The sequence below is a fragment of the Polyodon spathula genome, chromosome 4 (assembly GCF_017654505.1).
Source record: "Polyodon spathula isolate WHYD16114869_AA chromosome 4, ASM1765450v1, whole genome shotgun sequence".
In the NCBI taxonomy this organism is placed as follows: Eukaryota; Metazoa; Chordata; class Actinopteri; order Acipenseriformes; family Polyodontidae; genus Polyodon; species Polyodon spathula.
In genome coordinates, this window is record NC_054537.1 from 66,508,645 (window position 1) to 66,535,905 (window position 27,261).

General features: G+C 35.9%; 1 protein-coding gene across 7 annotated transcripts in view; it reads left to right on the forward strand.

Moving 5' to 3' along the window:
* LOC121314769 (engulfment and cell motility protein 1-like) overlaps positions 1-27,261 on the forward strand; it is a 154,749-nt gene that overhangs the window by 71,516 nt on the left and 55,972 nt on the right. For all 7 annotated transcript variants that reach the window (XM_041248419.1, XM_041248422.1, XM_041248421.1 and 4 more), the window contains 2 exons: positions 1,166-1,274; positions 24,316-24,452. In XM_041248419.1, coding sequence (XP_041104353.1) covers positions 1,166-1,274; positions 24,316-24,452 — 246 coding nt within the window. The remainder of the gene's footprint in view (positions 1-1,165; positions 1,275-24,315; positions 24,453-27,261) is intronic.

Here is a 27,261-nt window from a genome sequence, read left to right on the forward strand (position 1 = left end):
AGCCTCAAGTCACAAAGACCATTTCATGTGCTGGCTTCATAGTTTACAGGGGTTATATACCTTTCATTTCACTGCCCCCCCCCCCCCCCCCCCCCCACAACACTGACACCAAGATTTTCTTTTATCGTTCCTTTTTTTTTGTTGTTTTTACATCAGTGTCAGCCTCTGGAGTCGTCTGAATGCCTTTCCACTTTTTATTTCATTTTAAACTGTTTAAATGCCAAACCATAACAAAACATAGAATAATAGTGCATCAACACAGAACAGAAGTAGTGGACAGACAAATTACCTAGTCGTCATGTCCCGTACCCCCTCTCGGTATTATTGTCATTCATTGCTACCCCGGCTCCTCTTTCTTTGCAAATTTAAGCACTGTTTAGATGTACACTACTCTTTCCAACACTTTCCACTTTGAAAATGAGTTATGAACAGAAGGAAAGTAACAGTTACAGAATTATTTATTTTTTTAGTTCTCGTTGCCAGTATAGCGTTTTTACTAATGTACATATACAGTATAAAGACAAAATGCAGGGATTAAAATTAAAAGTAAAATGTATTTTAGAGGAAACTGCATTCCAATGAGTTGTGAGAGGAATTAATAATTATGTTTCAGTAACTTTTTTCTTTCTCAGTGATATTTTAGTATGTCTTCATATTTAATGCATAGAATTACAGTACTTTATTATGCATGGGTAGGATTCTGATGTACAGCAAAATATTTAACAAGTTACCATTTTAGGCATTCAAAAAAATGCAGCATATCTCTTTGATTAATTGAGAACATTAAGCTGATGGAAATGATCTATGAAATGCCAAGCTATGAGTAATGGGTGTGCCATTCAGGATTTTCTGCCTTCATTAGGTGGTCAATTACTTTTGTGACAGTCGAGACACCAAAACTCATGTTTCATAAGCAGCATAACTTTTCAGGTCACACTTATCTGGAATCATTACAATCGATTATTTCATTCCTTTTAATATAATTCCATTATTAGATTTTTTCCCAAAAATTCACAAGGATACCATTTTAATATTCATAAAGAGCAAACATTTTGGAATCTAGTACCAAGTACTGTATTCAGATTGTACTGCACCCTTTGTAATGGGTAGCCAGAGATTTTAAATTTTTTTTTTTTTTTTTTTATAAATCTTCTCTCGTTTTCAGATTGTTTTAGAAAACAGCAGCCGGGAAGACAAACACGAGTGCCCTTTTGGTCGAAGCAGCATCGAGTTAACCAAGATGCTTTGTGAAATCCTGAAAGTAGGAGAGCTGCGTAAGTTCCACATGTTTACACCAGTCATTTCCTGTTTCTGCCTATATTATTTATTTATTTATTTATTTATTTATTATTAAGTGCATCTCTGAATTGGACAGCATTTCAGATCAGCTTCTGGGCAGTCTCCAAGTTGAATAATGCACTAGCGTGTTAATACATGTCAAAACAATAAAATATATTTAGAAATTAAACAACATTGGGAGAGTGTAAATCCCAGTTTAACCCTTTGCTCCCTAAATACAGTACCTTGGTATCCCTGAATAGATAATCGTCCCATCCTTCCTTTTTTTTAAATTTTTTTTAATAAGCAAGATGTCTCAAGTGCAGTGGTACCCCAAATTTACTTATTAGTAGTGTAGAAAGATTGAGTGGGATATTTTATCCCTCGGGTATATTTTTGGAATAGTGACTGGGTTAAACAAGGGTACCATTTTTCTTGTTCTGATACTACACCACCACCATAAACAGTGTATCTTAACACTACCACCCAGTATCTTTTTAATTGGGCATTTCTGGGTGAAAGTGTATGTACTTCTTTGCCCCCCCCCCCCCACCGGGGTAACGGGTATAATGGAAAAGCATTCCTGTCCCCTACAGAGGTGGCCGAATCGCCTGCAGCTCACAGCATGGTTTGACTGAGGTACAGAATAATTGCTTGTATTCGTCAATTTATTTATTCATATACTTTGTATATTGTAATAGTCGGGTAAACCAATGACATTTAACAGTACAGCTGGAGATGTCTCTTCTAGAAAGCCTGTGACTATGTGAAAGAAAAAAAGAAAAAGCTAAATCCTATGTAACGGATGTCAAGGCTGGACTCAACTGGCTAATGTAATTGTTATGTCAACGTGAGATAAAGAGAAAATTGAAGACGGTTCAGCAGTCTCTGCCAGGACAGGCATACCTTTCTGCTAAAAGAACATATGCATATGCATTGAAAGTGAGCAATAAGTCGTTAATAACGTTAGACTTTTTTTCTCTTAATTTATATATCTATTTTCCATGATGTCCAGTGATCTGTTGGAAAAAAGAGGTTTAGCTGAAGTCTTGTAAGAGTCATTCTCTCAACCTATGTAATAATCCAGCGATTTTTTAATCTTTACACATAGCTTTCAAAATGTAGTACCCAAAATCTAGCAGTGTGTGCATCTATTCCCCCATATTTAATCTGTTCACCCATCTATTTTCAATAATCTGTCTATCAGTGTTTCATCCATCTGCCATACCTCTCACCTCCTTGTCTACTCATTTAATAATTGTTTTAGTAGGTCTTGTATTTTTTATCTATAGTATGTGAATTTGTTCTTTTAAACAAAGTAATGAGAGACAATGCCAGAGGAGCATGTATGAATTTGCAATTCCGCCTCCTCGCCTACAACTGCTCATAGCTCATAAACCATTTCAGCTTTAGCTGATATTTTCAGTTTTATGGAAACTTCACAGACAGAATATTAACAACACCATTGCACATTTGACCTGTAACCCAAGCTGGCTTACATGTTGAGGTCAAGTGACTTTGTGCCTTTACGGATTGTTAAGATGAGATATTTGTATTCTGTGATTGTCTCGGTCAAGTTTGGTCCTCTGGTCCATACAAGAAAAATGAAACTTTTTGTGCCAGTAATTTTACAAAGTTCAGAAACCATTTGAGGTATTGATTTTGTATTTGCTGGGTTATTTAGACGTTGTATGCTAAATGTGTTGGTGACCATAATATTGACTTTGTGTGACCTTTGTCTGAACATTCAGTTACTATCTTAAACTCCCTTTTCTAGTTTATATATAAATACAGGGCCAGCAACAAAGTTTTTTTTTTTTTTTTTTTTACATTGGCATTGCCATGTCTTTTTTTAGTTTGAGCTAAACATGATTTGGCATTATTAAGTAAAACTGGCTTCTTGTATGTTAATGCACACAGTTACCTCAGCAGATTCTGGACAGTAGCTTTTCTGGACAACACTTGACATTTAACTCACAAATTCTTCCCCTGAAATTCCTTCTATAAAATGGCATCAAAAAGTCAAATCTTACTGTAGTGAAGAAGGTCACGGCAAATAACTGCAAGTGATGGATTTGAAAAGAGGCACAGAATCAAACACTGCGTGAGAAGTTCTAATTCAGTAATCTTTGTCAAAACATGACCTATATGTAGATGATAATAGTGCTGCAGTTTGCTAATTTTATTTATGCTCAACGTGTTTTCAGCTTCATTGCATTGTGCATCTATTTAGTAAAATGTTTGTTCAAGCATGATCTGTCATTTTTAATCTCTACAAAATGTTCTTCAGCATGGTTTCCTAGGTTTTGCTGCTACTTTATTTGGTAGTTCAGCCTCCTCTCCAGGTATATACATCCCTTAAGGACAGGGGTTTACAAGCAGGGGTATGCGTATCCCTGGGGGTACTTCTAAGGGTCATGGGAGGTACACAGGAAATAAAAATGGAAGTAAAAGAAAATAATAATCTTGAAAACTTTTCAACTTGTCGTAATAATTGAATACTATTCAGTGTAGCACAATCTTTCTGCATTTTTTTTAGAAGTGTTAGTGCTCCGGTAAACCTAAATAGTAAACAAATACTTTTTTTTTTTTTTTTTTTTTTTAACTTTGATTTCTGGTTTATTTATTGTGCACAGCTGCATTTTCGGAAAAAGCAATAGAGTAAATCGAAATTATGCTGGCACATGCAAAAGAAAAATGAAGGAAAAGTATACAGAAAGTGCAAAACAACAGAGTCCCTTTGCATCATTTTTGTGTTGGCTTTAGTCGTCGTTAGTTGTTATAGTTTTATCTTGAGGTTAATGTTTTTGATGTTGTAATATGGCACATTTTACATGGAACACAATTATGCTGAGATGGGAAGTAAATGTTAATGGAGTAAACATTTTCGTGCACATTTTGGATTATTTATTAGAAAGCGAATATGTGTGTTTCCCAAGAGATTCCCAAATACAGTTTTTTGATACTGTGCGTCCAAAGACTAGTATTTTTAAGTTTTAGGAATTACTGTTTGGTATTCTGTCCTAAACTAGTAGTCTGTTAGTCCCATACTGTTGGGACATAAATTATATGTTAAATAAACAGGGAGGAAGAATTGTTAATCAAATTATTTGGCCTTTTATTGCCACTGCAGTACCATTCAGTAGAGCAAAAATTGTAAAAGGGTACTTGAGCTGAAACCACCAGACAGAAGGGGTACAGTTTAAAAATAAAATAAAAAAAAAGCCTTGAGATGCAAGATTCCATCCTCATGAAACCTGGCTGCCATTATGCAACTTGGTTTGCAAAATCCATGCAGTCCTCCACCCACAGAATGTCTAAGCATTTGCAATAAGACATGGCATGCACTCTGATTGAGGACATCCCAAAGGTAATCTTTAGACTTGAAAATCAGGTCTGATCGAAACTGCAATTTTATCTTAAGATGTGGTCTTGACTTCCTACGGTATCTAATCCGCAGTGGGCGTGAAGGCTGGAAGGGTTTCTGGTTACCTAACAAGCTGGTTGCTTTACGGAGTCTTGCATTTTGCTTGTGCAGCTTCTTGCTCCTGGAAGTTCTTTTGCATGTTGCTGCTAATTTGGTAAGACATCATCAAGACACCCATCTCTTATATTCAGTGTCATTTTTCCTTACTTTGGTCTTAAAGTACAGATGAGAAGACAGCTTGACTGTAGTGGTAAAACCTTCAGAGCAAACTGTATCACCTTCTGCCTTGAACAAAATATTAGAAGTAATCCAGATCACTGTTAATTGAATAAGGGGCAAAAATAGGCAACTTGAATGTGCAGTACAAAACGCAGGTGCCAGCAAAAAAAAAAAAAAAAACTTTAGAAAGTAACATTTTCAAACTATTCAGATTTTTAGCTAAAAGTTAAAAAGCTTGACAGGCTAGTGAAAGAGTATGCTGCACCACCTAGGAACCCCTTATTAATCGTCTCTTTAATGTTATGATAGATGAATAGAATTTGCTTATGCATGAATGTTAGATCTTCACACTGCTCAAGTTTAATTTGTTTCCAGTGATTTATTCTTCCGTTGCTCTAGGGCATTCTGGTATTAGGATTGCACCTTGTTGAATTTAATTTTGCATGCAGTCATGCTTCTCTATTTCCAGCAGCTCTGAAATTGTTCACGTGTTTGGAGAACTACATAACTATTAGGGATGGGCATTTCTGTATATTTTAATAATTGTGTATATGTAATGTACTAAATGATTGAACGATTACACCTTTGTACTTTTACTTGACCATGCCACTGGCTAAAAATAATGCTTACATGTATAATAATTAAATTCCCAGTACTATTTGACAGTGCTTCAATAAGTAGCTGTTTAGGAGGCAGTGTGGTCCAGTGGTTAAAGTCCAGGGCTTGTAACCAGAAGGTCACCGGTTCAAATCCCATCCCTCTGCCACAGACTGACCCTGAGCAAGTCACTTAAACTCCTTGTCCTCCATCCTGCAGGTGAGGTGTTAAATCAGTATCCTATTGTAAGTGACTCTGCATAAGTAAAGCACTTTATGATGGTGGTCCAGGCGCTATATAAAGATTATTGTTATTATTATTATCTACAGGAAGTACATTATGCATAAAGCCCCATTTATGCATAATTTTCAACAATTTAAGGGAACACAATAATGTACATATTACAGTGAATAAATAATGATGTCTTCATTGGACAACTATGAACTATAAATACATGTTTACATATTAAATATTAAATACAGTAGCTGCATGAAGCCTTTTAAATAATGTAGTATTACAGAGCAGACATCATTGAATGTCTTTTAACTAAAAGTCAAGTTAAAAGTACAACACTTTTTTTTTAATTATCCAATTATTTAACCTTGTCGTTCAACAGTGCTGATTAGTCAATGTATCTTTAGCGATCATTTTAACTATTAGGTTGGTTATTTGCCACTTTGTGTAGTTGCATTTGGTGGAGTGAGCTGTAATGGGTCATTGTGATTTGCCAGTACTTCTGCTGCTTGTGCAAAGCATACTCCATCTTGCAGTTAACAGAGCCCGAGGCTTGCAGCTGGGCCTCTAAACTGAAGGTAGGTGGATACATGCTTGTGTTGTAGGTAGTTTAACATTATCCCTTTTGCTGTTTGTCTTGCTCAGTCTTACTGCAAAGTGTGGATTTACTGTTTTAGTGTCTACTTTGGTCAAATGTCCCCAAACAAAACTTTTTTTTAATTTCATTTTTTCAAATCAAACTGACATTTTTGAAGGAAAAAAAAATGGCTGCAATCTTGTTTGTGTACAGTTAGGTATCAGCTTGCTTATTAATATTTATACCATGACCACCGACAATACCGCATTGTATGATGTCTCTTTTTTTGTAGTAGTATTTTGTATTAATTAAATTTAATAATTCAGCATTGTTTTAATATGTGCACCTCAGTTACCCATAGAACAGTATTGGTTTTGCCCTGCACCCTGATTTTTAAATCTTTCAGGGGCTTGAATCATTTGAGCCATGGAAATAAATAATTATATATTTATTATTTAGTAATAGTAATAACTTGGGCTACAGCGGCAGGCTTAAAGTGGTTCATGGGTCTGTTCGGACCGTTTATATTTTTTGCAGTACAATATTATACAATTAGTAATTTTCTGAACAATTAACAATTTTCTAATCAATTACTTGAATAAATGTTTACAGGTGCCTATCCCTAATAACTATGTTTCATCTAAGTTCAGGTTGCAATTGTAACTGAGGTGTTCTGGTACAAGTAAATGTTTTTATTATAGCTTATTTATTAAGATAATTATTTTTATTCTTTTAATGTAACAATGATTTGAAAGTATGTCCAACAGATTTGTTTAACCATATTAATAGTACTTCAAGTTTGATAACTAAACCTGGAGGATTCACGGATGATTGTTAGATTTTTTTGTAATTGCCTCAGATCGAAATCAACACAGGCAATAATGTGTCCTCCATCTGTATGCATCATGCCCCTAGTGCTGTGTGTGGTGACATGATTGCTAACTTCACTGTTTATTTTACTTTACAGTACGCACATTTGGGTTTTAGTGTATGTATGTAAATATGAATAATGTAGGATTTGTGAAGCACTAGTGCGTCACCCTTCTTATGCCATCACTTACATACCAGTGCCTTGAGAATACAGCTGCAAGTTTGCCATACATTCCAAGCAGCACAATCAGTCTCTTTACAGTAATACATTATTCTACAAGGATGTATAATCTCTCACTAAGGGTATGCAGTATTTTGTGCCGGGTGGTGTTATTCATTGTACACATTCATGTTTTAATATTTCTTGGTTCATTTTATATAGTGATTCTGTATTTGGATGACAGAGTCCTAACAGACAATCTTATAAAGTGGTTTCCTAAGGGAGTACAATGTTTCAATGAAGCAGACATGAGAAGAGTAAATGAAAAATAAACAGGCAAGCTGTCTTTTTTTCAATGTGATAAAAAAAAAGAAAATGAAATGGCAAAGAAAAAAATTACATGTCAGTTCTGTAACAGGTTATGTTTCCTTAAACTCAAAACTTTGTGATTATTTTTCATTATTGTTCCTTTTTTTTTTCATAACCTATTTCTCAGTGACTTTATTCCTTCGACCTGAAATAAGGAAGCTAATCCTTCGTACCTTTGAAAATATATATATATATATAATATATATATATATATATATTATATATAATATACATATATATCTGAGTTCAACAGCAGGCATCTTTTATGTCAGGGGTGTGCAATTTCTGAAGATAAAAACTTGTTGTCCAAGGGACAAAATGCTATAAAAAATCTACTTGTCCTTAAAAACTACTTGACCCCTCTCGTCGCACAACGCACACACACACACAAAAGTAGAATATAACTTGTCGGATTTTGGCTTTATTTAACAGTGAACACAATCAATTAGTGATTAACAGGGGCGGATCTAGCCTTGTAGATTGACGAGTAGACTAAATTCTTCAATATACAAAAGGTTCCCTGTGACCCCACCTCACCTCAACAAATGTATAACATATTTTAAGGAAATGTTCCTTTCAGTGCAGTCTGGAACGCATTTGCTTGTAAGTTTAATTAACATACTAAGAGTACAACTATAATAAGCAATACTTGGGAGTTATTCAAAAATAATAATAATAATAATAATACTGATGCATTGTGGAATTCTGATTTATTTTTCTTAACATTCTTTCAGTTTTGTAACTGCTGAACCCCAGATTTATAATGGACGTGTATAACCTGTCAAGTTTCTCATTTATTTATTTTTTACTGTTTTTCTACCAAAATGCACAAAGTATTTACAGTAGACTCCATCAAATTCTGTAGACACAATGTTTTTTTTTTTCTTTTGTTCATTTATATTATAACTTATTTACTCATTTACAAAATAATTAAATAATACCTTAAGTTTAAAGATCAATCAGCATGTGTCTTTGCAGAGGCGCTTCCACTCAAGCAGCCATTTCTGGGTTTATTTGTAACCAACAGAAGATCGGCTTCTTCCACAGCTAGCCAATCAGAAGTAATAGAGGTGGGATGTAAACACTTTTTAAAAAATGTTTGTGTATGTGATAGTTACGCAATTCAGTTTTCTGAAACTTGCGTGTCTCTCTACAAAAATACCTGGAGTGTCTTTCTAGCAACAGAACGAACACAGGGAAAATAAATAAATAAAAACTACTTGTTCAACAGGCAAAGTATAACGGTGAAACTTGTTGTCCGTCACACAAAGGTTGTTTACCCAGGCATCGGACGATACGAATTGCACACCCCTGTATGTGCTGCATGTAATAATATATATAACCTTTAGTAAAAGATCATGCAGTTAGAATGGATCCCACCTGAAGTGACACTTTCTAAATAATGTAATTATTTGTTGTTTCCCCACTGGGGCAAATTCCAGTATTAGTGAAGCTAATTATAACACCTTCTGTGCTTAGTGCAGTTTATACCTTCTGCCAGAGGAGAGAATTACCTTATGGTGCCCAATTCAATTAACTTTTTGCTAAGAAAAGGGTTTTAGGAGAATGGCAATTCATGAAATAAGAGGAGTATATATGGATCCATTTGTATTTTCATGTGTAAATGTAATTGATCCAAAAATGGATCCATGAACTTATTTTTTCCTAAGGTGTTCTTTTTTTCCCAGCTAGAAGTTTATTGAATTAGGCCCTTAGTTTAAGTAACTACTTTATGTATATACACTAAACTTGGTGCACTGTGTAAATATTTTTATTGGTTTAGCTTTTTAGTTGTGCTTGGCACGACCTGTATTCTTATTTATTTATTTGTTTATTTGTTTTTTTATAAAAGAAATCCATGTGGTCAGTGACCTTTTTGTTTTTTTGATAGTCTGTAAATATTTTCTCAATACCTGTGGTTTAATTAAGACCCTACAGTATCTACAAGACAGGCTCTTCACAAATGAGTGGCCTCATGGATTGGTCTCTCGTGTACTTAAATAGCTGTGAAGAAAGAACATCAGCGTATTAACAGATAATTGAAAAACATTATGTAGATAATATGAGCAGGGATGTTTTTATTTATTTATTTATTTTTTTAATTAAATGTACTGCAGACTAGAGGACATGTAAGGTTCTCACACAAGACATGTCCTCATTAATGCTGTGTGAAAAAAAAAAAGACTTTGTATTGCTTAATTTCAGTGTAAACCTATTTATGGTGACTTGCCTAAGCTTTTGCTAATAAGTGCTGCATATTGGTTGCAAATATGTTGAATGCAAGTACAGAATGAATTGTATTGTTTTGATTAATTATCGTGGAGTTACAAGAAACTCTACAGAAACCATATATTGGCAATATTTGAGGCAAGTAAAAAAGACAAGCAATGTTAGGTTACATAAAAATGATTGCATGCAAAGATTTTTCATAATGGTAAGGCTGTGAAGTATGCCTTGGAAGCGGTTTCAGCTTGCTACAGATGCATTATTGTTTTACTGTCAAGTACAGCATGACTAAGAGGCTTAATGATGTTTCAGTTTATCGAGTATCTATCCAGTGGTATTGTCTTTCTTTGAATTATGTGTTTGTATCTCTGGCAAACCAAAATAAAATTGATAAAATACTGAAGTAAATGCAAATCTCGATAGATGTTAGATCACTCATTTTAAAATTCATATGCTAGGAATCATGGTCCCAACACAATTTATATTTTTTAAAAAAGTGAATCACTTTGTATATTACCACATTAGTGATATTATTAAACTAGAAGATGTGTGAAAGAAGCCTGAAATTCCAGATCTGAAATCAATGGCAGTCGTTCAAGACGTTGTATATTATATATTTTATGTAGTAGTCTTCCATTTAGGGTTCGCATTGTGAATTTAAATTCTTAACACAATGTACGCGGCTCTGCAGTTTAATCACAAACTGAATACACACAGTTACGTACCAAATTTATATGAAGCCAAAAACAAAACAAAACACACTCACTCTTAACACAACAAAACCGTGCTAAGTCGCCCTATACTTTACACACCTTTCTGATCAGCCTCCCAATTCAACACAGCCCAGCACACAAAGGAAATCTAAATTACTATTTTTAACTGCAGCCTGAGTTTCCTTAACAATTGATAGTTTAACTATTTAATGCACTGTAATTCACTTACCGGTTTCAATGTTGTTTTTCGCTAGCGGCTGGAAGCACACGCGGCTCTGCAGTTTAATCACAGCTTTTGAACAAGATGCTGCCTGGCCGAATAAACAATGCAGGGTTTCGGAGACTATTTTTAAGAAGGCTTACTCAATTGTTGTGTTCACTACACGGTTGGGTAACTACAACAGTATCTTGGTAGCTACAGACCCACACCACAGCTGCTTGTGGTTGGTGAATAAAACTGCTCCAAAACCTCCAGGAAAGATATAGAGTATGTACTGTATGTATAATGTATATACACTGTTGCGCAAAGGTCTTAGACATGTTGCATTTTTCTACTCTGATGCATTATGAGCATCAACAATATACTCAAAGCCTCCACTAGTGTTTTCTGCTATTATGACAACCTTGAATTGCATAAAGAAGGAAAACATTGAGTGAAATAGCTTGCATCACTCGATTTTCAAGGTGTGGTATCCATTCCGATGCGTAATCAGAATGTACAGAGAAACATCATCTGTAATTGACAAACCCAGGACTGGAAGACCCAAAAGCTGTCTAACAAGGATGAGCAATACTTGAAGATAATATCCTTAAGGAATAGAAAAGACGAGCATAGAATTGACAACCGTACTGGCAGAAGGCACAGGTGTCGATGTCCACCAAATCAACAGTACGGTCACTCTTGAAATCGGGACTTAAAGGGTGTTTTGCAGTAAGAATACCTCTTAAGAAAGGGGAACAAAACTAAAAGGCTAAAATATGCACCGAAATTGGACTATGGAACAGTGGTCAAAGGTGCTTTGGACTGTTGATGGATATTACATATAATGTGGATTTCGGGGGGGAGGGGAGGACGACAATATGAGCGTTCTAAATGGGGGGTGGGAGGTGCCACGGGACACATAACAACACACATCTGACTAAAATACAAAATAAAATAACTCAATATAATGAACATATAGTGAAGCAAAAATGTAACTTTCCTTGAATTAACCATGCATAAAGCACCATGTAATCATCGCTATATTTTTTTTACAAAAACAACAACAAAAAAAAGGTAACATTCCCACTCATGGATCATTTTAATTTGCAGTTTTTAAACTATAAATAGCCTTTCTAAACAGTGGTCGGGAGTTAAGGTTGAAGCGACAGACAAGCAAACCAAGTGCAAGAAGAAGAGCAGGTCAGGCGAGGGGAAGAGGGAATGGTCTAGCCCCAGGTTTGGCTGCCGGAGCGGGGCTGAAGCCTCTCGTCTCCCGGAGAAAGCTGCAGGTGCTCTCACAGCAAAAAAGTAAATACATTAGCAAAGGTGTACTTCAAACTGTTTTTCTTCCACAGTAGCATTAGGCATTCTACTTTTTGTTGTATTTTTTTCATGTAGTATAATATCTTTGGGGGAAAAAAAAGGAAAATCCTTATACAGCATGATAAGGGGCATTGTTTTTCACAACTTTAAGAGTGTCACTGTCTGTCCGTGCATATATCACACTTTTGTTGGTAAAGCAAACTTGGTTCAGACATGTTTTTAGAACATTTATGCTATCGAGAATATATGGAATTATCTGTCTGTACTGTATGTGCAATTTACATTTTAACAAGTGAAAACAGTGGATTTTACCAGCCTGCTTGGTGAAACCATGTATTTATTTTTTTTGTGTATTATTGAGGTCTGAAGCCAAGTGTAATTGGCTATTGATTTATGAAGGCATGCTGAATTAAATTAATACTGTAGAGGTATTTGGCAAATTGTGTGGATAGCTGATTGATTCTAAGCTATTCTAGTAATACTCCAGAGTTACTGTGTGAAGTGAGAATTTGTAGCTTGGTCTAAAGGCTCAAGTAAAAGAAAATGAGGATAATTTATGAGGATAAAAAATGGTTAAGCCCACAAGTCACTCTGCTTTCCACATTAGCAGTGCAAAGTGGCCAACCAGCATTGAGAGAGAGAGAGAGAGAGAGAGAAAAAAAAAGTTGCACATGCCTGTACATGTTTTAGCACAATATCTACAGGGACACGCAACACTATTTTTAAATCTGCGTTAGAATTCCCCCCACCCAAGCCATTTCCCCTACTTCTTTTTTAAATGAGTATACTGTAGAAAATGTTGCACATGCCTGTACATGTTTTAGCACAATATCTACAGGGACACACAACACTATTTTTAAATCTTGGTTAGAATTCCCCCCACCCAAGCCATTTCCCCTAGTTCTTTTTTTAAATGAGTATACTGTAGGATATGTGAATTCTAAGTGTGGTAGGGGCAGGCTCCATAATCTCAGGCTCCATAACCCCTTTAACAAAATACTATGTTTTGAGAGAACAATTTTTTTTTTTTTTTTTTTTTTTTTGCCCTCCATACTGTTAGTATTATATAATTCTGGACACCAGTATCTCTATTTTGAAAAATAATATATGAAGGTGCAGTATCTGTCCCGTCTTTCTGTACTGCAGGTACAACTTACATTTTAACAAGTGCAAACAGTGACAACATGGCTCTCTTGCCAATTAATATCCTGTGTTCCCGTCATTATCGTACATAATGTGTTAACTTTATTAAAATGCATTGTTGATTGGTGTTTGCAGTAATGGCGTTTAAGGAATTTAGTGGAATAAAGGTTTTTTCTCAAAACCCATGTCCATTTCCTTGGAATTTAGCATTTTAATATATTGTTTGTGTTCCTGCTAAGTACACTAGCTGTTGCCATTCGTTAGTATGTACTGTTTTCATACAAATACAGTGTATATATATTATACAAATTATAAATGTGACAACTGTGTTGGTCAGAGAATGATTGTAGGAGGTACAAACAGATTGCTGAAGTGATGTCGGTTTGGTGTTAAGTGGTACAAACTGCATGCTGTTGAGGCTTTTCATGACACAAGGCTTACTGTTTGCCACTTCTATTTATATTTACCACTGGTGTTGAAGTGTGTGATTCTCAGACAAAAAACACTAAAATATGTCCTCTATCTAAGTACATTGCGTACTGTAGAGAAACACTGCAGGATAATTAGGGCTGTGTTCAAAGGTTTATTGTGTTGAAAAATTATCGGCAATCATTTTTATTGTCCGTTACTCAACAAGATAGGTCTACCTTTGTAGGTAACAGCAGAACTGTGTGCATTGAAGCAGTACGCAGAACTGAAATGTCTGCATGAGGTATAAATGTCCTTTCACAGCAAGCACTTTGCGTCAAAGTTTCGAATAACTACATCTTGTTGAGGCTTTCACACCAGTCATGTAGCATAACAATGGGCGGCATCTAAAATAAACTGTGTGCCTATTTCCTTGTGGGCACCCGTCATAAATGTACTTGTTTAGCCAATATATTTATTAAAAATATCCATCAATGCGGCAAATAACTGTTGAAAATGAAACATTATTTTTTCCTCAATGATAATAGTAATGAGACATTCAGATTGTGAATGTTTGTTTCTGATTTAGGCTACAACACTGCACTGTTAAATAAATAAGATAGAGTTGAATGGTCACAGCACAGAGGTAGGCACCTCTGCAGTGTCACAGAAACAAGTTTCAGAAAAATAGAAGGCAGAGAAAAAGAGAATCCTCTCCTTTATCTAGTTAGCAAAAATATGTTAACCCCTTCTGAAGTGTTTTGTTGAGCTATACAGTCTGTGCTTGGAATGTGAAACTGTGCAACAGCTGATATTTTTTAATTGCAATTTAGGACTTGCATGAGCTGGAAAGTATTTTCAAAACATTTGAAATTCCACACTTTTATTTCTGTAGCCTTTTGCCTGTAATCCGAGTTCATTTTCCATTTAATCATGTTGTGATAACTTGGCCTTAGTGGCTTTACTCATTCTAAATAACACACCATCCCCTGGTCGTTGGTGAACACCAGATCTAAAATTGTTGTCCCTTTTGAGTCTTTGGCACACTGGGTCAGGAAGCAATCATTTATTGCATCCATCAATTCAGTTTCTACAGTACCTCAACCTACAGGATTTTCCCAGTTTGTACTAAGAAAGTTAAAATCACCCATGATTGCAGTATTCCTGTCCTTACATGCATGTCTAACTTCCCAGAGGATGTTATAAAAGTGACAATTGTGGCAATTCAAGATATTTGTAGACTTTCTATTTTGAAATTAGTCTCTTTTTTATTCTTATACATTTATTTTGTGCATTGAACATTTACTTTTCCCTTGTTATTAGAAAACGTTAAGCAAAATGTACCTGACTAGAAGAGCTTTTGGTTAATTCTAAATCCTATTTTTAAAAAGCCCTGGTTCTATCCTCCAGCAGAGTAGAGGGATTTTCACTGGTTTTGGATTGCATTCGATAGGAATGTGTATCAACAGGTTTTATTTAAGAAATGTGTGGACCAAACAAATAGGAGAATATAAGTAAATTTAGAAAACCCTGAATATGCAAATATGTGGTCACGTGATCTGTCATGTGATCCACTGGACCTATTAGTTAGGTGAGAGTTGTGTGCAATTATTCTGCAACAGCATTATGGAAGAGAAGAATCATCTCAGTTACCTGACAAGGAGAATGATCGTGAGTGCCCATACAACAGATGTGCCCAAATCACACTGTACAAGACCCACTAATTCTCAGGACCATTGGTTATTATATATAGCCATTCCCCAATGTATGTGGCCTGTCTGTACAATAAACTTCCTAAAGTACATTTAAGAATCTAAACCTGTAGTTAACCCTGCAGTCTGGAGAAGTCTGGGGATTGCTTTAAATATTGTTTCCGGGGCACATAAGACGGCCCCTACAATATTAAATAACCTATTGCTATAGCCCATTACAACATTAATATATTCTCTAAATAAAATACAGCTGAGACAGTTCATTCAAATGTGAATATTTCCTCCAACAGAATCCAGATAAAGTAATCCATTTGTAAATGTGGCACAAAGTACTTGCCATAGTATTGTATAAAAGGCCATGTACATGTAACTCTTAAATGAAAGAAAACAATATTTAAAAAAAAAAAAACAGTGGGTTGTGCTTTTAAAGCAAGAATGGAACCTTCGTTAGAGTTGTAAGGCCAGGTTATTGACCTTCACAGATTGAAAGTCTGGCTTCACAGGGAGCCACAGGGAAGAAAAAAAGGTGCCAGGACAGCATCTCTGTTTCGCTGTGATCCTGTCTCGACTGTGGAGCAGGGTATATTTAAGCTAGCTAATTTTAGTTTGTTTTGAAAGTGCCATGAACATTTTAGTTTGTGTTTTTTCCCTCTTTCTTTTGTTAAAAGACGTGTAGGGGTGTCCAAGCATACTTGTACTTTTTGATAATAAGAAATAATACACTGGAACTCACTTTATTAAAATGTAATGTTAATAGAGAAGTGTATTTTCACTAACATTCTGCCTAGTAAAGTAGAATTGCTTTTCACACTCTTGTAGGATACAACAAGTGCCCTCATCATCCTGTAATTTATTTGTGCACTTAAGCAGTACATTTTGACATTCCAATTATAATTAGGATGACACCTTTCAGTATGCATTAATCATGTTTGCTAGGCTTGAAGGTGACCTTATCTAACTAGAATGTGTCTTATCTTTTCCTTTTTTTTAACTCAATGTATAAGGATTTCATTGGTTTTTTTTTTTTTTTTTTTTTTTTTTTTTTTAAAAAAAGAACATTTAAAAAAGGTTTTACCAATGTAACTGCTCTTTTGTACAGGACTTTAAGATGGCTTTGCATTGAAAGGCTCTCCTATAAGTCCAACATCATTATTGTTGTTGAGAGGCTGCATCCTGAGTAGCTCAGCCTCCTGTGGAGAGTACATCTCAAACAGCTTTTGAGCCGACAGATGTTAAATGAAATGTCAGATTGGACACAAGGATGTACAGTGCAGGTGTAAAATAATATTGAAAAGAGATGGTACACTATGAAAGAAACCTAAATGGTGAAGTGCAAGTCTAAAGAAAAATGCAGAGATTACAATGTTTTGATAAGACCCCACCTTAAAAACAGTTTTGTGTCTTGTATAAAGTAACATTGCAGGCAAGTATATCTGAACGTGCGCTGTGCAAAGACATGTAATTACGAGAAGAAGCAAGTGCCTACAGTACATACCACATTCCTTTGAATTTAAGACTAACTTAAACCATTTTATCTTTTAAAATATAGCCGGTGTCTTAAATTCAAGTACAGCATAATGATGCATTTTTTGCATTGATTGCAAATTGCTAACAAAAGACTTTACTTCCCGAGTACACAAACAGACTGACTGCCGAGAAAAGACACACCAAAACAGGCAGCCATTTTAAAGCATCATTAGCTTGAGGAATTTGAAGAAAACCTTTTTCAATTTCAGCGTTTCATTATTAGGCTCAGTTCTAACAAACAGTACCAGGTTGGACAGATCGGAAATGCTGATCAGACCTTATTTTTCGACATGCCAAGCAATACCACAGTTCACAAATTGGGAGAGAAACAGGTGTGAGTAATCACGGCTGGAAATGAGAAGCAGTACATCACTTGCATAACTGTAATCCTCTGTGTGATAGCAGACAGCCAGAAACTGTCTCCAAAAATGCGTAATTGAGGTTGTATCTTTGTAAATGCAAATATATTTAATGTTTTATTTTTTCCTCAAATTGAGGGTGGGAAATCTGGGCTGCATCTTAAATTCGAAAGAGTGTGATATTACAACCATTAACAAATAATGGACCATATTTGTTAAACTGCTGTATTTATTAACAGTTAACCCTTTAATGCCCATTTGTGTATCGCATATAATACAATGCTTGGCTCTCGCTCTTGCTCTCTATCGCTCTCTCTTTTTGTCAGACGTTTTTCCCCAATTTCTAAATTGCTAGTCAAGGACAGAAAGAATCAGTCAGTTACTGTACATTAGAATAAACCTTGGTTTAAGCAACCCTAATCTCCTGGCAGGGGTAGTGAAATTAAAATAAAATGGTAAAATTTATATTTTGAGAGCCATATATTCATTTACTGATGTATAGCACAGCCTCTGTGTTAATCTTCTAAATTATCTTTATAATCACTGCCTTGTAAAACCATTTTGTATAGTGTTGAATTACAGGTTAAAACTCTCTGAATGTTCAACTGTAGAACAGTTGTTCAGAGTAACATTCAAGTTAAAATTTAAGTTTGTAGTTAAGGCATACCCCATAAGTTAGCATTAAAGTATGTACAGTATTTATTAAAAGTACTTATGACTTCAAGGTGATGTTGCATTTTACTCACAAAATACATTTTATTCAGTGGTTAAATTGGAGAGTGATTTACTCAGTGACCCTAAACCTAATCTGTAGCTCTGATATTAGCTGCAGGATCCACCTGGTCCCCTTCAACATCTTGGTAAAGGACTTATTAGGCTGATTTTTAGATCTTCACACATTTTCTGTTCTCAGATTACAATGCGCTGCAGCTGCAGCCTACCTATTTGGGTGCCCACAGTGCAATGCCAGTTCTTCCGGATTCCGTTTCCCAGTGATAACCCTCTCTGCCTTTACAAAGGTACACTTGCCTCCAGGCATTGTCCATTAAGCCAGTGGTTCCCAAAAAAAATAAAAATAGCCTCCTCGCTCTGACAAGTCCCCAGTTTCACAACGCAAATCATCTTCGGCAGAACGTAATGTCTGCCTTTGTATTACAGTTTGCACACATTCTATTAATTGCAGCCAGTTGCAGTGTGCGACGTGTTAATCACGTCACATGCTACAACTCACTGCATGTTAGAAGCAGCCCCACATGGTTCGCTGTGCTAGTGGGAGGTATCCGTAATGGATCACTGGATAAAAGCAGGCTCTTAGAAGAGGAATGAACGCGAGTGAAAAGGAAGCAAGTGGCAGAGGAGGTGCCTCGTCAATGGCCTCACCAAGAATTCCTGGCTAAAAAAAAAATTTTGCATATTGTTTTTATTTAATTGAGAAATATAAACATATTTAAACATTAAATAGAATGTAAGTCCACAAAAGAGCTAGTGACATTATTTAAAAGTTACAACTCACTTTCACCGGTAGCAAAGCACAACACCAGAAAGCTGGAACAATGTAGTGCTGCCGCAGTGCTGCATCAGGCAGAAACCTGAGCACCTCACAAGGCTGCTTGTTACCATGAAGGTGTTGCTGTGGTAACCACAGCTTGGTGAGGCACATACTGGATTTGGAGCAGTTTGAATTTCTGCAATATTTTTTTTTTTTTTTTAATTTTTCAATAATGTCTTCAGTTGAAACTGATATTATATGCGACCTGAGGAAAATATGTTTTACAGTTAGATCCCAAGAAGAGAGACTTCAGTTGTTAGGCAGAATAACATGAACATTGGAGATTTTGAAGAAAGATGGTAAACAAACTTTGCTAGGAGTCTATAAAATGGCAGGCAGCGTGTGAACTAACTATTGTAGGCCATGTTTCCTTCTTTCAACTAAATAAGACAGGGTTACATGTCTTTTAATGGACATAAAACTGTAAATTCATGCCACGCCATGATAAGCTGCCTTGTTGGTTTTGAATTAATGATTTTGTGTTGATGGGGATATATTTTACATGATTGCAGTCTGTTATTTGAATGCATTAAATGCTTTCAGCGGAGACAGAGTATATATGAAATCAGCTAAACAAAATAAATTGACTTTTAATATGTTAGTCATTGTAACTCGCAAAAATGAGTCCATCCACTAGTGGAGCCTAGATTAGCGAAGAGTCCCCTCGACTGCCATATGTTACAAAGTATTCTGAACGAAAGTTTAAAGGCAGCTAATCTTTGGCGCCGCTTAGAAACGAAACACAGTGACCCCGACTCCAAAAAACGTGTCAGTTAGAAACCCATCCGTGAACTGCACACAAGCTTGATATGAAAGGAGTAAGAGCCTAACCGCTTTCATGTCACCGCTCATTGGCATTGGTCTTCACGCAACAAAATCAGCGAAAACTGGCATAGTTATCAATTGCCTCACTATAGTGGAAAGCAAATTAGTAGAATGTCTTTGTATAGCGGCCGTGTATCACTATGATAGTGCATGGTGGTCTGCGATATTTTTGGAGGTTCAGAAGGCGTCCACACACCCAAAAAGTTTGGGGACAACTGCATTAAACTGTTGTGCTGCAATTGCTGTAGCTCTATCTCAGTTACTTTCCTGATTCAGAGCTTACAGCCTGCTGACACGTCAGTTACAAATAATCTCAACAAATATTGTGCTGGGTCTTTGTCCCAACTTTTCTTATATATTACTGTGAAAAATATGAATGAATGCATGTATGTACCAGGGGCGTCGCTATGCATGATCGAAAATGATGATTGACATGAATGCGTGTTCGCTTCTTGATTGACAGGAGACCAAGACTGGAAGGTTGAGATTAACACACCCCGCAGGCGAGCATGTTTATTTACATAGCCGTACAGGAACCCATGTGACGCTACCAGCAATGGTAGATTGCGTGGGACATACGGCCCAGGGGTAAAAAAAGCAAAATAAACACTGTACAAAAGCAAACAAACAAGGTGCTGTAAACATGGCTTCTCTACTCCGCTAATAAATGGAGGTCCCGCTTACACACTTGTCTGCTACATTGGGTGGGATTTACTATCCCGAAATGAACTCCCTGTCCCTCGGGCAGTTCACCCAACACCAACCTCAGAATATACATGTGATTGTTGGCATGTTGCAGCTTTCTTCTCCAGGGACAAACCCCTGATCAGCTTCCGACCTCGGACTGTACACACGATCACTGGTAGTGGTGGTTGCTTTGTTTTGTGAATCCAGTCGTTCAGCAGCTGTGCTCTGACCCCTATGGCTTACAGCAGCCTTGATCTGTATAATCGGGGCCCTTTTTTCCTGGCACTCTGCTACATCAACTCCCCCTGATGATTAGGTAAGCACACACACTGCTCGTTCCTGCAACTAACACAGCAGGCAGGCTGCTACACACAGAGCGTCAGGTTCCCCATTTAAAACTAACCCTCTTCTTATTTATACAACCATTACACTCTTATTTACAATAAACAATCACAAGCCACTTCCTAATATGCATGGCCCTGGCCCTGCTAATATGTATTACAGTAAAAAAGAATGGATTAGGTTCATGCACTCATTTCGGATTTCATAGCTACACCTAGCTCTTGTATAGTCACATAATATCATTTTAATTGCCCTACATGTAGTAGTCTTTATTTTGTTTCCCAGGGATTTTCTTCTGCAAGTCTCTCACTTCACTCCTGCTTTTATGTAGTGTTAACGAAAGGCCTCCAGCTAAATTGGATTATGGTTCCTTTGATTTTATTGAGGCTGCTTGTACAGTAGAGGAGCTTCGGTAAGGGTGATACAGGCAGCAGGTATTTAAGTATTTATTTTAAGATACTGAACCATACAAGCCACTGAGATGCAACTCCTAATTTACAGTGAGTAGCTAACTTTACATATGTTGCCAGCAGAACCTGCCATATTGTGACCCAAGGCGCACTGTTACAGTCATTGTTCAAAATATTTTAGTGTCAGACATGGCAGCCAACATTTTAAGTTGTCCATTTTTAACATTGGCGGTGGTCAAAATAACATTTGAAAAGACAAAAAAATGAACAACTTCGAGTAGTTATTTTGTTATAGCAGACCTTGCAAGAGTAATGATTTCCGCAGTCTGATTGATGTGGTATAAAGGCACGTCCTACTGTTCCTCTAAGGTCAAATGTTTTCTGGAGATGCTTTATATTAATAAAATAGTAACATGTTTTTGCACCATTCTGTTGTGAGCTTTAGAAGCAGAGCTTTACAAATACAATAGCAATATCAGACTGGGAGTGAGCGGACTGCAAGCTTCAGATAAATATCCCACAGTGAAATTGCTTCCAGAATTGCAGTTCTGAATACATTTAATAGTGGGTAGACTTGAAATAGCTTTTTTTATAATAACAAATTTTTTTTTTTTTTTTACTGGGAAACTAATATCTAAGTTTTTAGAGGTCGCAATGCAATTGTAAGTCTTCCTGGATAAGGATGTCTGCTAATAAATAAATAAACACAATAATAATTAATAATTACATTACGTCTTCCAGGACAAGACCATTGAGGTTTATGTCTAAATTGCAAGAGTTTTCATGAATACACAACAATAGAAACATAAAAACGCATATCCTAGAATAGAGTGTAAGCATAAGTACATATATAAACAAATGCTAAGTCAATTGCAGTTAAGCTTTGTGGTGGAGAGATTTAAATCTACTCTTGCATGAATTGAATCAATTGATTTATATCAAATCTAATGTATGCACAAAGATCGATTTTTGAGCCTTTGTTTTTTTAACAAAATTTAGCAAGTTTTGAAGTTTATCATACTGAGGCAATCAGAACCACTTACCTACTTAAAATAGTCAGTCACTATATACTGCATATGGGATAACATTACTATTAAATAGCAACTTATACTATGTTCCATGGTCTTTAGAATAACTATGTTGTGGAATATTGGTAAACTATTAGTTCATGAAAACACTGCTTGCATTTCTGTATCCCTGCTCGTGTGAGACCATCATGGGGGCCACAGCATTTGTGTTACCGCTGGCAGGAATAATGTATTTTATAAGTACGTATATAAATACCCAGATGTGAAGTTCAATACTTTGTAACATGTAAAATGGAATAATAGTGGAATATGAAATTCAAAATACTTCAATTTCTCTGTCAAGTTCTTATTAATAGATGTCAGATGTCAGAATGTGTTTTTGTGAATAATTTCTTGATGATATACAGGCACAGTGCATTCTCTGAACTTCAGAGATGTTGTTCTGCATTTAAAATTGTAGGCCCTTTTGTAATTAAACACATAGAAGTGTTATTTTAGTTACATAACTAAACATTCAGTCTTAATATTAAATTCCACTTGCATTAAAAACAGATTGTCCAGAATACCTATGTGGAATGTCCATCCATCCATCCCTCCTTCCATCCATCCATTATCTGTAACCGCTTAATCCTATAGAGGGTCGCGATGAGCCAGAGCCTAACCCAATAAACACGGTGCAAGGCAGGACTACACTCTAGATGGGATGCCACTCCATCACAGGGCAACTAGGGGCAGTTTAGAGAGGCCAATCCACCTAGCCAGTATGTCTTTGGACTGTGGGAGGAAACCCATGCGAACACGGGGAGACCATGCAAACTCCACACAAACAGACCCCTGAGGTCGGACTGAAACCCAGGTATATGGAGCTGTGAGGCAGCAGCGCTAACCACCGCACCACCGTGCCGCCCCTTATGTGGAATATTTATATTCAAAATACAGAAGTGCATGTTAAGATACTGATTGTATAAGTGCAACAGTGGACCTTAATGGGTTATTTATTTACTACACATATACTGTAAATCACTTTATGTATGGAACATTTCATAAAACCATGCATCTCTTCCTTTAATCCCACTTTGTGTGTGGGTGTAAGTGGGTGTCAGGGAAACATAACATCCAACTCCTGTGTAAATTAGAGATCGTAGTTCTCTAAATATCACAAATCTTACTATTTCTATGTTTTCTTTGGGTACATTTTGGTTTTATTTGTATTTATTTATTTTTATTTTATTTTATTTACCCTCCAAATTGTGTTACTTATTTTTTTTGTTTGTTTTGTTTTTCTGTGGCCAAAATTAACTTCACCAAAATTGTACATGTTTTCAGACGTCAGTTGTTAAGTCACCTAACCTGAACAAAATATTAAGAATATTAGCGCAAATAAATAAAACAAATGGTCTACTGCTTTTCTACTTTCCTAATTTGTTTTCTTTGTGTTTCCAAGTCTCTATGTCTCAAAAATCATATTTCTGACCATTTCTTATCGCTGATAGTTAGACATCAAATTGTATTTCTTGAGGCTTAAGCGATTTTTAATTTTGCACAGTGCAGTAGGAAAACTTGATAAATGTTTTGCATTTAGAAACCCTAATGTATTTAACCACATTCAAGTGTTGTTTTATTTACAGAACTAAACATTGGATCTTAATTCCTGCAATACTCAACCTGCTCAATAGTAAACATCTTTTTTAAATATTAACAGAGTTAAAGAATTGCATAAAAAACTAAATATGCCCTTTGGATCTATACCTTTAAGATGACAGGCATTTCAAAATGCAGTGGTGTTGGCAATGTTATTTGATGTACTGCCAGAGCAGAATCTGACCGCCATGTTGGTGAGATAAAGTTAAAAAGAGCTCTTTAACCACAGAGCAGCCTGAGCTCTCTTGCTTGACGGTTCAGATGCTTTTTGCTGTGCATGTGGTCACTGGTTAAGGGTTAACAGTCAGTATTCTTATATGATATGGACGGGCATGAAACAAATGCATTTTACCGTTCACATGCACTTTAAAATTGAAGCCATGTGTCTTTGGCAAACCCCTTTTCCATAAGGTGCCCTCTGCCTAGATTCTGTCAGGAGGGTTGTTGTTGTTTGTTAATTCTGAATTTCCTTTTTGTCTTTTGCCACAGCCAGTGAAACCTGCCCTGACTTCCACCCCATGTTCTTTACCCATGACCGGTCCTTCGAGGAGTTCTTCTGTATCTGTATTCAGCTGCTAAATAAGACCTGGAAAGAGATGAGAGCCACCTCTGAAGACTTCAACAAGGTTAGCTGTCTGCCTATTCATTTCAATATGTTACTTGCTGGAGTTTGTGGAAATTGCAGCCTGGTTTGCATTCCCCATAAAAAAAAAGGTTCCAGTGTCAACTTACACATACTCATTATGATTCTAGGGCATAAATGTTACTTATTTCTCACTAGCTAATGTTCCTGTGTCCTGTATGAATTGTTGCAGTTCCTTTTTAAACATATCTGTGATTTTGTTACTTGTGACTCTATTGGACATCCTATCGTGGTTTTCATTCTGGAACCATCTAAACATCCCATATTTCCACTAGTTTAATGTCTGGTTTAAGTTGTAGGTTGTGGTAACTTTTATTAGTTTATAACAAATCAGACAATTCTACTTTTATAATTACTCGAATTATACAGTTTATTGATTTCATGAAAGATTATTCCAAACAGATGATATAGTACATACATGATTACATTTGTTTACATTTATTCGTTATTCAAGTTACAGAAACATCACAATTACTGCAACCCATTCTTCTAGTCGAATACTGATAGTCGCCTAACTTCCAGTCAACATAGTAATTAGCCATTACCTCCAACTGGGAAAGCCCTTTCAGGACAGGTCCGGAGGTCTGTTTCAACCCGAGCAATTCACTGAAATACACTACCGGTCAAAAGTTTTAGAACACCTCAATTTTTCCAGTTTTTATTGAAAATGACGCAGTTTAATGTCTCAGTGTACTCTGAAATTAAAGCATAGAACAAATAAACAATTGGAGATAAAAAAAATAAATCTTGGAATGGTTTTGTTTAACAAAATCTAATCTAAATTTTTGACTCAAAGTAGCCACCTTTTGCAGATATAACAGCCAAACACACTCGTGGCATTCTTTCTACAATGGAAATCAAATATTGTTCGGAAAGTTCTTCCCAACACTGTTGCAGAAGTTCCTACAAATATGTTGCACTTGTAGGTTGCTTTGCTTTCACCCTTCTGTCCAGTTCATCCCAAACCAGCTTGATGGGGAACACAATATTAAATGTGTATTTTACTCCTTACAAATCCTTCCAAATATGTTTCTGTATCCTATAGACTTTTTTTTTCCCCTCCTACATTATGGATACATATCAACAGCGGGGGGGGGGGGGGGGGGTATTATAGAGACGCTATACTCTCCATACAGATGTACAACACATTTTTGGACAAGTTTCTTTTTAAAATGTATTTGAAACTAGTACACTATTCAGACTGCTTCACTGGAACAAGTCTTTCCTGCTGTTCTGCCTAAATGGCAAAGAAACTAAATATATTTATGGTAGTTACCATTATGGGTGGAATCAGACTCTATAGGTGTGGTTTAATCAATACACTATCAACCATATTAGTACAAAACGGTATGAGGTAACTTAAATACAGCTTATTAGAAAATAATGCACTCTCAAATTGATTAGAGGTCGCCACCAAACACTTATACTCATTTTAAGTCTGACTGCTAAAATGGTGGTCACGAAAGAACAAGCATCTGACAAAACCAAAGATAAACATATACAAGAAACATACAATCACAAGTGTAAATCATTTTGTTTTTTAATTAAATGAAAAAAGAAACAAGATATTATCACATGCAATTTGTAAAAGATGCCAGAAAGAAAATAACTATTAAAGAAAATGCCATATTATTTTAAGATTTTCTTAAGATGTGCATTTTCCACAGTTGAGACATTTATTTCAGTTTGTTTCTGTTTTAGCCAATCAAAAAAAAAGGCAACTTTTGGGGTATTGTGTTCCCTTTTGTTATCTTCCAATTCATTTAATTGTTCTTTATCCAAATCAACTTGTCTACTTTTTTTTTTTTTTTTTTTTTATTGTGGTTCAGTATCTTCCATATTTTCAGGTAGTTGGTCACTCAGTTTTATAGTTACTATAACTCTGTAACTGTAAACAAGATGAGTACACAGAAAATAAACTATGGGGAAAAAAAGTAAAATTGAATATGATTAACAGCAGCTTTAACTGCATAGTTTTTATTTGGATTCCCTTTATGGCAGCATTGAAAGGTTTTACCTGGTAAATGTTTTGACTGTGAGGGTGTATCACAGTTAGTTTAGAATAAGCATGTTAAATCCTTGCTCTCAAATGTAAACAAGTGTTTGCATTTTATGCCATGTTGATTTGTATGCTTAATGGTAATGAAGATTAAAATAATCTGTTCGTTAATTGATTGATTAAGAATGTTTTTGCAGTTAGCAACTTTTGCATATAAACACATTACTGGATTATACTGTTGTGTACAATGAAAATGTTTCATACTGGCATATCTTTAAGCTATATTAAGCTGGTCCTGCATACTAATGATGCTGTTAGCTTGATCCCTAGTTGTTTACACAATAAAGAGAGTGACACATGAAGATGGGAGCAGATAGGACGAGGAAGCCGGGAACCATCAATCAAACAGCCTTTCTTGATTGTTGACATTAATGCATTTAAGAGTAATGAGCCCCTCTGACTTTCATTTCAGATTGCAGAACATTACTGAGCATCCAGCAGCACTGCCAAGCTCTTTAATTATCCTTGTTGCTTATGAGAATGACCTTGTTGTTGACTTAACTTTTAGAGGATGTCTGAATCAAGTCACATGTATTAATGTTGTAAAATATTCTGGGACGGAAGGAATGGCTAATTTCTGTAAACATGAAGTGACACAGCTCTAGTGCCATCGTTAAATGCAAATATGCTTGATGAAGTACCAGGGGCCGTATAACAGATCATTTCCTAACTTGCTTTCCTATCTTGAATTTTTCTGGTATTACAAAAGCATTTCCTAAATCAGCAGTGTCTA